The 14,311-nt window shown below is 38.8% G+C and overlaps 1 protein-coding gene and 1 pseudogene across 2 annotated transcripts in view; one reads left to right on the forward strand and one right to left on the reverse strand.

The window, feature by feature from the left end:
• LOC110051292 (acyl-CoA dehydrogenase family member 11-like) overlaps nt 1-14,311 on the reverse strand; it is a 51,872-nt gene that overhangs the window by 14,004 nt on the left and 23,557 nt on the right. For both annotated transcript variants that reach the window (XM_089288369.1, XM_089288370.1), the window contains 4 exons: nt 12,183-12,295; nt 7,230-7,356; nt 4,243-4,311; nt 2,084-2,222 (listed from right to left, as the gene is read on the reverse strand). In XM_089288369.1, coding sequence (XP_089144495.1) covers nt 2,084-2,222; nt 4,243-4,311; nt 7,230-7,356; nt 12,183-12,295 — 448 coding nt within the window. The remainder of the gene's footprint in view (nt 1-2,083; nt 2,223-4,242; nt 4,312-7,229; nt 7,357-12,182; nt 12,296-14,311) is intronic.
• On the forward strand, nt 12,973-14,264 carry LOC149113478 (uncharacterized; annotated as a pseudogene).

A 14,311-nucleotide genomic window follows, 5' to 3' on the forward strand; every position in this document is an offset into this window, starting at 1 on the left:
TTCTACATGCTGTGTTCCAAACCTGCAAACAAGCACATTTGCAATGACATGAACGCTTAATGTAACAAACTCCCTGCTGATCAAGTTTGACTTTCAAGTGATTTGAATAGGCTGTCTGTTTAACTTGACAATGCACTGCTGCGTATCGGCTATCGAGAACTGAATAAGAAAATGTACCCTGGGCGTACTTGGCCAAGGCTTCATCGCAGAAAATAGTTGCCGCAACCTACATTTGTCAATCTTTTAAAGTCTATCAATGGATCTGAACCCCACTTGGTTTAATAAATGCCCCTGCGGCCTTTCAAAGGCGCCTAGAGTAATGTTTGGATGGATTACATGACAATATGATTATATCTGTACTCTAAAGTATACCGGGAAGACATTTTGGTATACAGCCAGACATTTCATAAGCATGGTAGGAATATCCAGCAAGTACATGGTCGACTCCAGAAGCATGGGTTAGGTTAAACCATCTAAGTGTAATTTCCTCCATTGCAAAGTCAGGTATTTTGGTAGAATTGTGTTGGCTGATGGTTTTTCTTTAGACCCAGAGGATGCTGAAAGAGTCCGTAATTTGAAACAAAAGATTCTAGCCTTTCCGCAAAATTGCTGGAGTTTCTGGGCCATTACAGACGGTATATTCAAGATTTCTCACATACAGCAAAACTTCTACATGACCTAACTGCTGCACCAGAAAATGCCAAACAGGTGTCCAACAGTTGCTAAATTAATTGGTCACATGACCATCAGAAGACATTGATTTTGCTGAGTGACTGTGCAATACGTCCTCCAATGGTGGTATTTCCTGATTTTCCAAACCATTTATTTTGGACATGAATACTTCCAATGAGGGTCTTGGAGCTGTATCATACTAAGAACTTCAACTCCAGTGGAGAAACATCACATGAAATTTGAAGTTCTTGGCCCTTAAATGTGCGGTGACTGAAAAATTTTGGTACTATTTATATTATGAGCCATCATTTGATGTATTCCCAGACCTACGTACTAACTTCAGTGAAATTGTCTTCAGCGGGACATCAGGACATCGGTGAGTGGCAACGTTGGCAGATTTAAGTTTCTGCTTTTTGTATAGGATGCAAGCAGTCTCTTGCTCGAAAATCCATGGTGAAGAATGCAAAGAAGAATGCAACAGAAGTGAGTCATGAGCGTCCGAGCTTGACATACAAAGCCCCGGGCCGTAAATACTTTCCATGCACTTTGACTTGTGTAATGCAGAAAGATACAAGGAAATGAACAAAAAGAGAGACTGCAATAGTTTCATATAGAACATTTCTGAAGCCCGGCACTCTGGTATGGAGTAATCCCATAGGTTGGTCTATGAAGTTATGATGCGCTTCTGTCAGTAACCTTTATAAGTGAAATACAGCTTACGCCAAACTCTGTTGTAGTTTGTCTTCTGCCGTTCAACCTCTGAAGTTCATGACATTTGTCCATTTGCTGCTCTGTTTTAAATTTCAACCTCTCGACTTTTTTCTTAGTTTTACGCTTGACACTTGTTTTTGAAGGACTGTGGTATTAGGAGGACTTTAAAGTAGAGTACAACCGTTAGACAGAGCATTATGAAATTTTTTTAACAGGTCATAGGTCTGGTTTCAGCTGTTGTAGAGTATGGCACCTCTGTAATTTGCCATGTACTTTAATTGTAGTTTGCTTTAGCTCATTTCTTTGGATTCCCTAACATTCCTTTTTTGGGAGCACGATCATTTACGAACTTTTGCCATACGTTTTTAGCGGTCTTTCCAAAACACCAAATTTATCGTCAAGTTCTGCCCACTTTTTGGGAAAGTACACCGATATCCTCTCACCACCAGTTTCAAGAATTATGTCAACAATCTACCCTTTCAATTCTTCCCATAGGCCTTTTCCCCTCTCATAACATCTTCCTTTCTTGTTGAATGCCATGACCGCCAACACATTTACATGAACCACGTAACAAGTTTTTTAGGTCATGTGGCAGCTTCTTTTGTGGATCAAGTGATAAGTTTTCTACAGCCTACATTTCAAAATTCTAATGGCAGATTTACCCCACTAGCGCTTGATAGTATAATCTTAGGAGAAGTACCTGGAGCACTGCAGTTAAAGACCTCTGGAGCAAAAGGACATCTACCAGTAATCTCAGCCAATAGAGCATACTCCAGTTGACTCAAACCTGATACTCCAGGCAGAAACAGGTTCCACAATCCTTCTGTCTGTGCTTTTTTCTGTATGAAATTGAACCATATCCATATCTAACATTAACCTAGTTTCTTTTCCAGCAAAAAATGCAATTTTTGTACGCTCAAATGCCAACACAAAAATGCTTTTTTTGCTGATTTTTTTTCTTTCTGTAAATCTGGCAAAATAAAATGGTTGGTTGTATTGTATCACTGTAGCTGTGTTGTGATATGAGGAAAAAGTAGACATATTGATGGCTTAAGGTGGTCGAGATTTGGTTTGATTCAGCGCGCGCACAAGGATTACAAAAACAAACATGGTGTCGATACAGCAATCATTTTATTTGCTCAATGCCCGCGTTATCTGTGCTATTTTTCTTTGTAATTGAACACAGTGTATTAGTATAGGTAATCATACGGTTTCGAGTTCAATTTGGAATTAATTTGCACGAGTGAGTTTTTCAAAAAGTTGAAATTGCGCGAGTCGCTTCGGCGAGTGCAATTTCAGCTTTTTGAAGTGCAAATTAATTCCAAAATGAATGAGAAAAACCGTATGTTTACTTATTAATAATATAAACATGAAAAACTTTGCGCGGAGCAAGTGCCGGAAGACCCTTCTTGAAGCCATTTTTTCGAATTTGAGAGAAATTTTTTCAAAGTTTTCACACAAAATTTTCGTCATCGTTTTACATATCATTGGCTTGGAAAATTTCCTATTGTCTTTCAGCCAATCATAATCCAGAATTATGATGTGTAATTTGCACTGGTGCTACACTTTTTGCACCGGTGTTACACTTTTTGCACTGGTGTTACACTTGAACAGCACTGCTCTCAGCCAATCAAAATCGAGTAATTTTTTCATGTATATTATCAATGGTTTAAGTCTTTTATTAGACAGTTATATTAGAAAACGCAAGGATGCAAAGAACCCAGTTAAATGCAGCCCATGCGTAGTAAGTAAAAAATTCCGATTGAATGCGGAATATCTTTCTCAGTAATATGCCTATTTCTCGAGAACCTCTCATTAGAAGTTTACGAAATTTAACAAGAAAATACTTCAGGCAATAAGTAACTAGAGAATTGAAAAAAAAATTGAGATTTAACAGAGGAAATTCTAGATATTCCAGTTACCCTTCAACAGGGGGTAATTAAAGATCTCTCTGTTAAACTATTATTAAAATGGTCTTAACTTGTGAGCATCGTTACAAGCTTGTTGCATGCAAGTGATAAAGAAAATCTAATGAGTAGATTTTCTGCAAATAAGCAAAACCGATTTTTGAGGCATGTTTATATTATTTATGCTGCTATGCATGGCAACGGCACATGCGTCAGCTTAAGTATAAAAAAACCGAAGTTTGTGTTGTTAACTTGCGTGTTGCGTGTTGGCGACCAAAGGATCAAGGGTTTAAAGAAAAATTGAATTAAAGACAAAACGGTGTTCAGCCACCTTAACAGATGACCCCATGGCATGCAGGTCTTGAAAATTTCACCAAGAGTTTATAGTTTAACCTTGTTAGTTCTCAATAAGAAGAAACAAATTGTAACTAAACAGCATTACTCAAGAGAAAATCATAGACATTATTTCAGGCGACTTTCGATTTGCATTGGATTAAACTGTACAGACATAAAAGTCTCCGTGTTAAGAAGGATGTTCACAAGCGATGGCCAAAGTATGCAATGTATACTTTACAAATGAAGTGCATGAGCAAATAGCAAATAGCAAATAGGGTTAGCTAAACAAATTCTGTATTGTATTGTATTGCATTGCATTGCATTGCATTGCATTGCATTGTATTGTATTGTAGTATTGTATTGTGTTGTGTTGCATTGTGTTGTGTTGTGTTGTGTTGTGCTGTATTGCACTGTACTGTATTTGAGTTTGAGCTTATCTGTGGATCCACTCAGCTGAACCTCATGGATCCACAGTTTTCCTTGACAATGCTATGATTAAACTGCTGTTCACTGAGAGGACAGAGACATGTAAAACTGGCTGCAGTTTGTTGTGTAAGAAATACTAACTGAAAGATAAGCATCTACTATACTAGTTAGAACTCTTTAATTGCATTACCTTCAAATCTTCAATGAACGGAGGGACATTCCACTGTGTAGCAGGATTACTCACATGCTGATAGAAGGCCTAGTAAAAATGTTTGTTATTGTTATTATTATTATTATTATTATTATTATTATTATCATTATTGAGATATTTGTGTAGATGATAGTTCTTAACAAAGGATGACATCAAAATTCAAAACAAACAGAATACAAATTTTGATCTGTATACTAACACCTCTATCTATAACAGACAGTCCTTAGTACGCCTGAATTTTCTTTGCAAGTAATCACTACGAAGTCAATTCGTCTATAAGAGAGACAACTGACACTTTTAAATTACTTTGCCGCAGATAGCAAAATTCTTGTTAACCTCTGCAGACAACACATCACAGCCTTATGTCAAGTTTCTGGGATTTAAGGTAATTCCTCTGAAATAAAAGTGACAATAGATTTTTGTTCAAACTTTGTCCACTGAATATTTGTCATATGATAACTTCAATTTTGAAATAAAAAGGGGGGTGCCCATGCTCATTAAGGAGCAATGAGGCATTAAAAATGCCCCATTTTGGCATTATTTAATGCTTATCATAAGAACGCATTCCCAGTAATTGTAACATCTTTGTGAGCCCGGACTCATAAGAACACGCATTAAACTACAGTCAATACAATGTGTCGGACACAAATAAACGTTTTAAGTGTGATTCAGACGGAAAGCTAAATCCTTGATTAAAAATTTGAACCAAATTTCTTGACGTGGTTACCGACTGCAAAACAGAAAAGACCACAGTGTATCTACTATTTTTCTTATTTATTCAATTTTCAGCAATAGAAATTAAATCAGTCTTTTCTCACGCAAAGCTTATGATTAGTTGATTACAATGACTGGAAAAAAAATTGGGGTGCCCGTGCTCGTTGGTGAGCTAGAGCCATTCTTCAACTGACAGAGCTCAATATCAAGGCAAATCCGTCATGTTTTCAATGTGCGCGTACACGAGCCCGCGCTTATGACGCTATAAATTATGCGCAGTAAGGATGCGCAATGCAAATGTGAGGAATGACCTTAATGTATACTTCATATTATTGGACGGTCTGACGGTCAGTCATGTTACCTCAAAGTTTCACACATGTTTTCAATGACTGAATATTGAGTATTACAGTACATGGACTTTCTGCAATAAAAAAGTCCATTTTGGCAACTCAAAATGGAGCTACTTCAGCCCCAGTGAATCTATTGACATTGCTGGGATATGTCATACTCAATTCACTGATACACTGAAATTGCTTGGTTGATTGACCTGTTTGTGGTTCAATGTAAAAAAGATACCACTGGATAAAAAGAAACATAGAAAAATAAAATTGCTAGCAAGTCTGCAGCACCTGCCTGGAGCAGGTAAACAAAACTCTGCCTGTGAGTTTTGTTGGAAATAAAAACTTGTTGTGACTAGCGTACCAAGGTATCATTCCTTTTAATCAATCCAGTTTCAGATTTAATTAATCCAGATTGTTTGGATGTTCCTGGAAGCTGGAACAAAAGGGGCCTCGGAATGACTTTTCATGTGAGTGAGCTCAATGGGTAGGTGATATAATTCGGAACAACTTTGCTCAAAGGAAACAGCTTTGATTTCCAGTCTAAATGATCTACCTTCACACGTGGACTGTTTGGATTGTAATCTAAGAGTGGTTTGGTCAGAAATGGAATAGGAAATCCCATTTCCAATTCCACAGTCAAGATTTAGCTTGGTAAGAGAAAAAGTACCAAAATCACTCTGTGCTGGCTGAAAAGATGCAAACTATTAACAAAGCAAACATTTCTGTGAAATAAAATTCAGGACACAAGTATAAAAAAGAAGTCAAAATCAGAGACTTAAAATGTTGTGGAGTGACTGGGGAACCTTGCCAATATATTCAGTCTGGTAACTGACTTAAATAGCAGTGGATTGTCACTTGTTCAAAAAATCACAAAAATGCAAACAAAGTAGTAATCGTAAATTTAGAAAAAAATAGTTATCTGAGAAGGCCATCTGGTAAAGCCTTTACATGTGTCTCTAAAAAATATGCATGACAATGGTAAGTTATAAAACGAATACTTAACCTGTTCCTTTCTCTTCCATTCTCCTTTTACAAAAATAAAGGAGTTACATGCAAGAAAGTAGACTTAATTAATTAGTATTATGAAGCTAGGCGTTCTTGGTTCTCTTGCTAAATGAGATCCTTGTCTACTGCAAGTTTTCCCCGTCACTGCCAATTCACGATAACTACAGTGGAACCCCGTTAATACGGACACCAAAGGGACATGATAAAGTGTCTGCATTATCCGGGTGTCCGTATTAAGCGGGCTAATTTAAGAGAAAATATATGAGCTTTTTAGTTGTCGGGACAAAGAAAACTGTCCGTTAGAGGCAGGTGTCCGTATTAAGCGGGTGTCCGTAGAGCGGGGTTTCACTGTATATGTATTAATATTAATGATGAAAAGAGTCATTAGGCCAGTGTGCTTTCAGATATCAAAAAAACTTATATTAAATGAAAACTCAATGAAAACCAAAATTCTTTGTAATAAAAAGAACATGAACACGAAATTAGCTCTTGTTCATGAAATTGTATAAGTGGAAGTGGAAAACCCTTTTTCAAATCAAATATGCCATGTGTTTGTATTGTAGCTATTGTAGCTTGTGGGAGGCGCGGTGGCCTCATGGTTAGTGCGCTTGTCTCCGGATCGAGTGGTCTGGGTTTGAGCCCTGGCCGGGGACATTGTGTTGTGTTCTTGGGCAGGACACTTTACTCTCACAGTGCCTCTCTCCACCCAGGTGTATAAATGGGTACCGGCGAACTTAATGCTGGGGGTAACCTTGCGATGGACTAGCATCCCATCCAGGGGGGAGTAGAAATACTCCTAGTCGCTTCATGCTACAGAAACCGGGATAAGCTCCAGCCTGATGGACCACTTGGCTCATATGCAGACTTTACCTTACCTTGTATTGTAGCACAGCGTGTGTCACTTACCTGCTCAGCTGGGTAAACATACTTTTCCATAAATGCCTTCATCTTTTTATACAACATTTGAGCCTTCGGCGATGGTTGGAAGATGTTACTACATGTAGATGAATTCAGCTTTCCAAGAGGGCTTTTCCTAGAATAATTACAACGCACTTAGTTAAAATTACAACTTGTCACACAATCAATGAGGTTAAGAGCTCCATTAAAGCAAACATTCCCTTGTTTCCTTTTAATGGGCATCTTGTATCTTTAATTGTGCTGTGGTGATTAAGTTTCACTCTTTATCTTTCTACAATACCATGTTTTCTCTATTAGACTAGCTAATGTTGGGATAAAGCTAACTAGAAATAATTCATGAGACCATTTAGAAAACGTTAATAACAGCAGTTGACCTGCTGAAAACAAAAATGCTTGTTCCTAAAGGTGATTTTGCGATCTTTGCTTGGGAGTATAGGTTCGAAGCGCTGCCACCAACGCAGAGCCCATCAAAATGGAAGTAAACACAGCGAAAACTTGTCGCCATCATATAACTGTCTACTCAGACCACAAGTCATTAGAGAACATTACAAAGAAGTCCCAACTTCATCCTCTTGTTATACGCTGTAACAAGTGTCCATGATGAACTGGCAGTCACTGATGGCCTGGTCTTCCATGGGGAAAGATTAGTCATCCAAAAAATAATGAGATCTCAGATCAAGAAAGAGGTCCACTCTGGACATCAAGGCATCAACACATGCTTGCAGAGAGCCCGGTATGAACAAAAAGTTAAAGAGTGGATACAATCAGGTGAAGCTTGCCGAGAGTTCAAGCAGACACATTGCAAGGAAACCCTCATGAGCCATGAAGACCCTAGACAAGCTTGGGAGAAAATCAGCTATGATCTGGTCTCATACCATGGTAAAGACTACCAGAGTCTGCTACAAGTCCAACTTCTGGGAGCTTGACCGCCTTACTGATACCAAGCCCACAACTGTCATCAAGAAACTGAAAGTCCACCTTGGTACAGGATCCCCAGACAGCTTGTCTCTCAGGCCCTCAGTTTGTTTCCTGGGAGTATAGGAACTTCACCAAGACCTGGAGTATTGAGCACACCACCATGTCACCTCATCACAGCAAAGTTGAATCAGCTGTGAAAGTGACCATGCGCATGCTGCAGAAAACCGCCAAGTCAGGGGAAGACCAATAGCTTGCCTTGCTTAACATCAGGAATGCCCTGACACAAGGCCTGGACAGCAGTCCAGCCCATCGTCTAAAGGGAAGGAGCACCAGGACCCTTTTGCAACCACAAAGTCCCTGTTGGAGCTAAAGAACCCCCTGACCCCTCAGGAAATGCAACAGCTTCAATCAAATCAGAGGAGACAGGCAAAGCACTACAAATGTACTGCACATGGCCTGCCCACCTTAAGGGTAGGGGACACTGTCCGAATGAAACCATTTGCCCTTAGACTATGAAGCTGGAAGAAAGCTGAGGTGACTCACAGGCTGGATGAATGATCATATGAAGTTGAAGCATCTGGAGCCACCTACAGGCGCAATCAAAAATACTCGCTGAAGAGCCCACAGCCTTCCAACCCTATCCTATTCCAATATCCCTTCGATATTGCTACACACTCCAGAAATGATCAAGACATAACTGCATCTCCTGCTCACAAACTCAAGAGGCTGTCTCTGTAAAAACCGACCACTGATTTTACTTCAAAAATTCGATTTTTCTCATAAGCTGGGATTTCAAAGCCCTAACCTAGTCAATCACCAAAACAAGTTTTATTTGATTAACAATTCTAATAGAATTTTTCTAGGATTGATTGAAGTTCGATCCGCTCGACACAAGTTACATACCTTCTGAAACTGGAAAAATAGCACATATTGCCGGCGCTCTAAAAAAATTAATATTCACTCAAAAGTGCAATTCTTTTTTTCAACTATAGATATATCATAGCAGTTTGTTTAGCCATGTTGCAATTATAATTCAATCTTGTTCCTTCAATGGTTAAAAGAAGATTTTCTACCCGTTAAATCGAGTTTTGAACCAAACACGAAAATAGCTCTACTTTGAAGGCACATTTTAAAAATGTGGCACCAGTTTGAAACTACTGAACTACATGAATGGAGAGTATCAATGGCCCTTAATTTAAAACAATATTAAAATTTGGCCATTTTGTGTTTACAACATCATTGATTCCCGTGATACTCACAGGAAGATTGGGAACTAAAACACCTGTTGAAAACATGGCAAAAAATGGCCGTGGCATTTATCAATCCTTCCTTGGATCCCCGGATCACCGTTTACTGTTCATACATGTATGTGCGCCGAGAGTTGTTCAAAAGAGTACCTCTACAAACCTTTCAAGAGGAGTCTACATGATTAACCAGCTTTGAGGAAAACAATGGTCAGTGATACAAAGAACATCGAAGTATGTGACCGTCACGCTTGGCACAGATGAGGAACGTATAAATGTACCTTGTATACAAACCTACAGTTGGAAGGAAAAGCTGGCAGTTTTAATGCTACCTAGGTTTCATGGATCGCTAGAAAGGACCAAAATGTAAATCTTGAAGCCAGGTAAGAGATGTGAATTTATTTGAGCACTTTACAAAGGCGAGTATGTTAGTTACTCAATGGAATATTTTCAAAATTTCCTGAACTTTAAGCAGTCATTGGTTTTGAAAACCTAGTGGGCAGACAAATTTTATTATTGTTTTAAATTAAGGGCCATTTATACTCTCTATTCATGTAGTTCAGCAGTTTAAAACACAAGTGCCACATATTTTGAAACGTGCCTTCAAAGTATGGCTATTTTCATGTTTGGTTCAAAACTCAAGATGACGGCTGGAAATCTTCCTTTAACTGTTGAAGGAACAAGATTGAATTATAATTGCAACATGGCTAAACAAACTGCTATGATATATCTATAGTTGAAAAAAAAGAATTGAAACTTTTGAGCGAATATTAATTTTTTTAGAGGGCCTTCAATATGTGCTATTTTTCCAGTTTCGGCAGCCACGCAACTTGTGTCCAGCAGACCAAACTTCAATTAATCCTAGAAAAATTCAAATAGAATTTTTAATCAAATAAAACTCATTTTAGTGATTGACTAGGTAAGGGCTTCGAAATCCCAACTTATGAGAAGAATCGAATTTTCAAAGTAAAATCAGTGGTCGGTTTTTACAGAGACAGCCTCTTAACTCTTCTAATACCGTGGTGAAAAAGGTGCATGCACATTTCAACCACACTTGAACAGCAGTATACAGTAATGAGAGTGGATGGGGTTTTGTACTGTAAACTGATCGAGTTGAAATGGGAAATACTTGAGTACCAAGAATACATTGTGATAAAGCTTGCGGGCCTTCATATATATTATAAATGTGCTTTCCGGAAACCCTATCATATCATATGGAACGATCTGGTTTGGTAGAAGCATGGGTCATGAGTGGACTTGGATGGAATGCAACAGAACATGTCAAGAATGGAAAGGCTTACAATTAAGAGAGTAATTTGTGCCCACAAGATCACTCTGCAGTTGTTGTGGCAGCTGATGATGCCTTTATTGCTGGAATTCTGCCCGAAATCTTACCCAAATCTTTTCCAAGAGATAACAACCCATGCTTCATCTGCAAGTAATGCTAAAGCACAAATAACCTCCCTTAAGTTGCCAACAAATCAAAACATGCTAGATGAATTTGCAGCCCAGAAAACCAGGAAAATGTCCATCGCAATTTTTGGTGGAGCAACATTCCCCATGTTTACAAGGGTACAGACACAGGGAACATGGGTCCTGTATTTCCACACTTTCTGGTGCATGCTGACATATTTTTTCAGATACCACCATTTCCATTATGCTAGAAAGGGATTGGGGTACATTGCAGAGATGGGGGAGTTACTGCAAAAATTATAAGAAGGGTTCAGAAAGGGCAACTTTGCTGTCAATTGGATTGCAAGCAAATTCAACTAAATGAGTCCGATAAAAGTCTTCCATGGTTGGTTGGCATAGGAAAATGAGGAGGGCCAATCATCGGAATAACCAAGACATCATCTGCTTTAAGTAGATGGGCTCTGTCGCACAACCTGAGGTCACATATTGCTGACACATTAAAACACACAATGTTCGCCAGGAGCAAGAAAAAACGTTTTCACACAATGAATTTACTACAGGAAGGAAGGGCACACCCAGCTTGTCTATATAACGTTGACACATAGGATCTTGTAACTGATGAAATTCAGGTGTCTCTGTTGCTCTTTGTAGAGTAACGGTTGCCAATTGTGCCTCAACAGCAACATGAAACAGCAAAAGTAAGATTTCAGGAAACAATTCACAAAAATAATGCTCCTACATTCCAGAATTTGCATCAACTTGTAAAGGACAGCAAAGAGGACAACACCACCACAATTTTGAAGAATGGTAGCCTCAGAACTGGACAGAAATCAGTGTTGGCTGACATAATAACAAAGGGACTAGAATGCCCAAGTAAAATTGAGCTCCAAGGCAGCTCATGCTCATTAATAGAGGACCTAGCATTAATTGTTACAACTGAGAGACTATTGGGTGCTCAAACGTTTGGGGACTTTGCAAAAAGTTCTCAAGAAGCAGAGTTAAAAGCAGGATCATACTATCAGCAAATACATGCTGATTCCAATCACTATGAAGTTGACTCCATCAAGTCAGATGCACTAAAACTACCTGCCCTATCTGTTCTGTCATTGAAGATGGTAATGTACCTTTCCCTTAAGTCAGATCTATTTAGGCTCAATTACTGCAAATTTCCAGCAACATTATCGTGGCAAAGAAAATCCTACAGAAAACGATTTCTCAATTTGGGAAACTAACCTTGACAGATCATAACTCACAAGTAAGTCACAATAGAAGATTAAGGAAAGCTGTTGCACAACCATTAACTTATTTATAAGCAATTTATATATATATCTACACTCTCTTTTATAGACCTGTTGATTGTACTTACTGGTCTTGCAGGGCCAGCTTTAATCCAGTTGATGCCAGTGGTTCCACATAATTTCCAAAGGAAGTTGCATTTTCAGCACTGGCATTTCCTTGAAGAGCTCTTGAATAAATACCCTGCATGGAATCAAAATATAAAAAAAAAATTCTGAACTCAGAGAGCAATGAAAAATCTTACTAAAAGTGAATATTTCGTTTGGCTCCACCTAACTTCATTAGCCACAATGAAAATGTGAATGTTAAGAAGGATTATATGATGTTCACTATGGTCTTGAGGGGGCAAAGATGGTGTCATAGATATTGACTGATTCAAAGCCATTGTCTCTGTTCAAAGAGGCTTTTGTGATTGGATCTCAATTGCCACCCTTATGTGATGTTTGAACGTATTGCTTTCCGTGGCAAGAACTTTTGTTTTGCTTGAATCCACTGAATGTCCCGTGAGCTGGCAATGTTCATGAACAGCTGACAAGTTCCTTTACTCTAGTGGTTATCACCCTCATTAATTTTGTAAAAGCATTTTCCTATGCTAAAGGTAGCTGGAGGTTTTGGACCCATCCACTGAGTTTGAACCCACATCGACTCAACAAGCTATCAAGTTCCCCCAGATTAGTGGGCATAATGAAACAAAATCACACAAAACATGTTTATTTCTCGGTCTTTAATCCATTGACCTTGGAGCTAACTCAAGAAAGGTGGAGGAGAACTCAAAATAGACAGTTTAAAATGCACTCAGGAGTATGAACTAGGCAGGTGCAAACTTGATTGGGTGCAAAACAGGTGGCATTCATGGTGAAATGCAGCACATGAATTTGACCACCGCCAGAAAACTGAAAGTGGATGAGAAAATCGACAAATTAGGCAAAAACAGTGACGCAACATCCTTTACAGGCATTAGAAAAGAACTAAGTCTCAACAAATCCAAAATTAAACCAGTGGCTTTGAGCTTCATCGAGTCCTACTCTGACCAATTTGTGTTACAAAGCAGCATCCCAATGATTCCAGACCTTTTTGACACCGAGAATTTAAACCTGTCATACTGACTTACTAAAAATATGCTTTACTGTAGAAATTTGTTTGTCAAGTGAAGCAATTTTACAAATTGAGAAAGACACACAAGGGTCAGTATTCTTTTGACATAGAGCACGTCGTATTGGTGCATCAGTGAGTGGAGCAGTCTGCCAGACAAACCTATCTCAGCCATCACAAACACTGATAAAATCAATTTGTTATCCAAATTTGTTTTAAAAACTGAACACAAAGGCAGTGGTGCATGGGTGCAAACACGAAGCTGATGCGAATAAAGCCTATAAAGCAGAAACGACAAAGAGTCCTGTTGACTTTCAACTCTCATAGTGTGGGTTAGTTATCAACCAAAGGTATCCTTGAATTCATGTTACTCTAGACTCTTGGTGTTTTGCCCATGCTGTGGACTTGGATGTGGTAAAGTAAAATGTATTGACAGATGTGACTTTGACAGCCATGTTTAAAAGAAGAATTCCTGCCTGGAAAAGGTAGGTGGCAAGTTCCAGCTAGAACAAAACCACAGCTACTTTTCTCAAGTACAACAACAGCCTTTTACATAACCTGCAGAACGAAAGTACAATGACTTTGTTGTTTGTGCCTTTGACAGTCCCCACCATGCAACAGTTGTGGAAGAAAGAATTTACCCTGACCATGCTCACTGGAAGGTTGTTTTGCCAAAACTTACCATTTTCTAGAGAACTTGTATTTTGCCTGAAATTTTAGGCAGATGGTACCCAAGAATTAAAGAACGACATGTCCGATGAGATGCCACAAGCAGGTGGAGGAATTTGCTTTTGCAGAATGCCATCAGATGGAAACATTGATCCGCCTACCTCCCAAGGGGAAGTATTGCACACATTGCTATACAGGCTGCCACAGTACAAGCATTTGCAAAAAGTAAAGGAAGATTATTCAGAAAAAATAGCTGGGCTTGACAGTGTTTGTATTTGCCATGCAAGCAGTGCTACAGCAATCTGACAAATTACCAGAGTGCCACAGTGAAGCCTGTCGGAGTGGAAATTTTTTTCACCCGACCTGCCTCTCGCTTACAAGAAAATGCTGAGCAACAGACCACTTGAAAATCCATTAACTGCAAGAAAAACACTGCAA

The sequence above is a fragment of the Orbicella faveolata genome, unplaced genomic scaffold (assembly GCF_042242905.1).
Source record: "Orbicella faveolata isolate gen_17 unplaced genomic scaffold, um_ofav_v1 contig_15, whole genome shotgun sequence".
NCBI lineage: Eukaryota > Metazoa > Cnidaria > Anthozoa > Scleractinia > Merulinidae > Orbicella > Orbicella faveolata.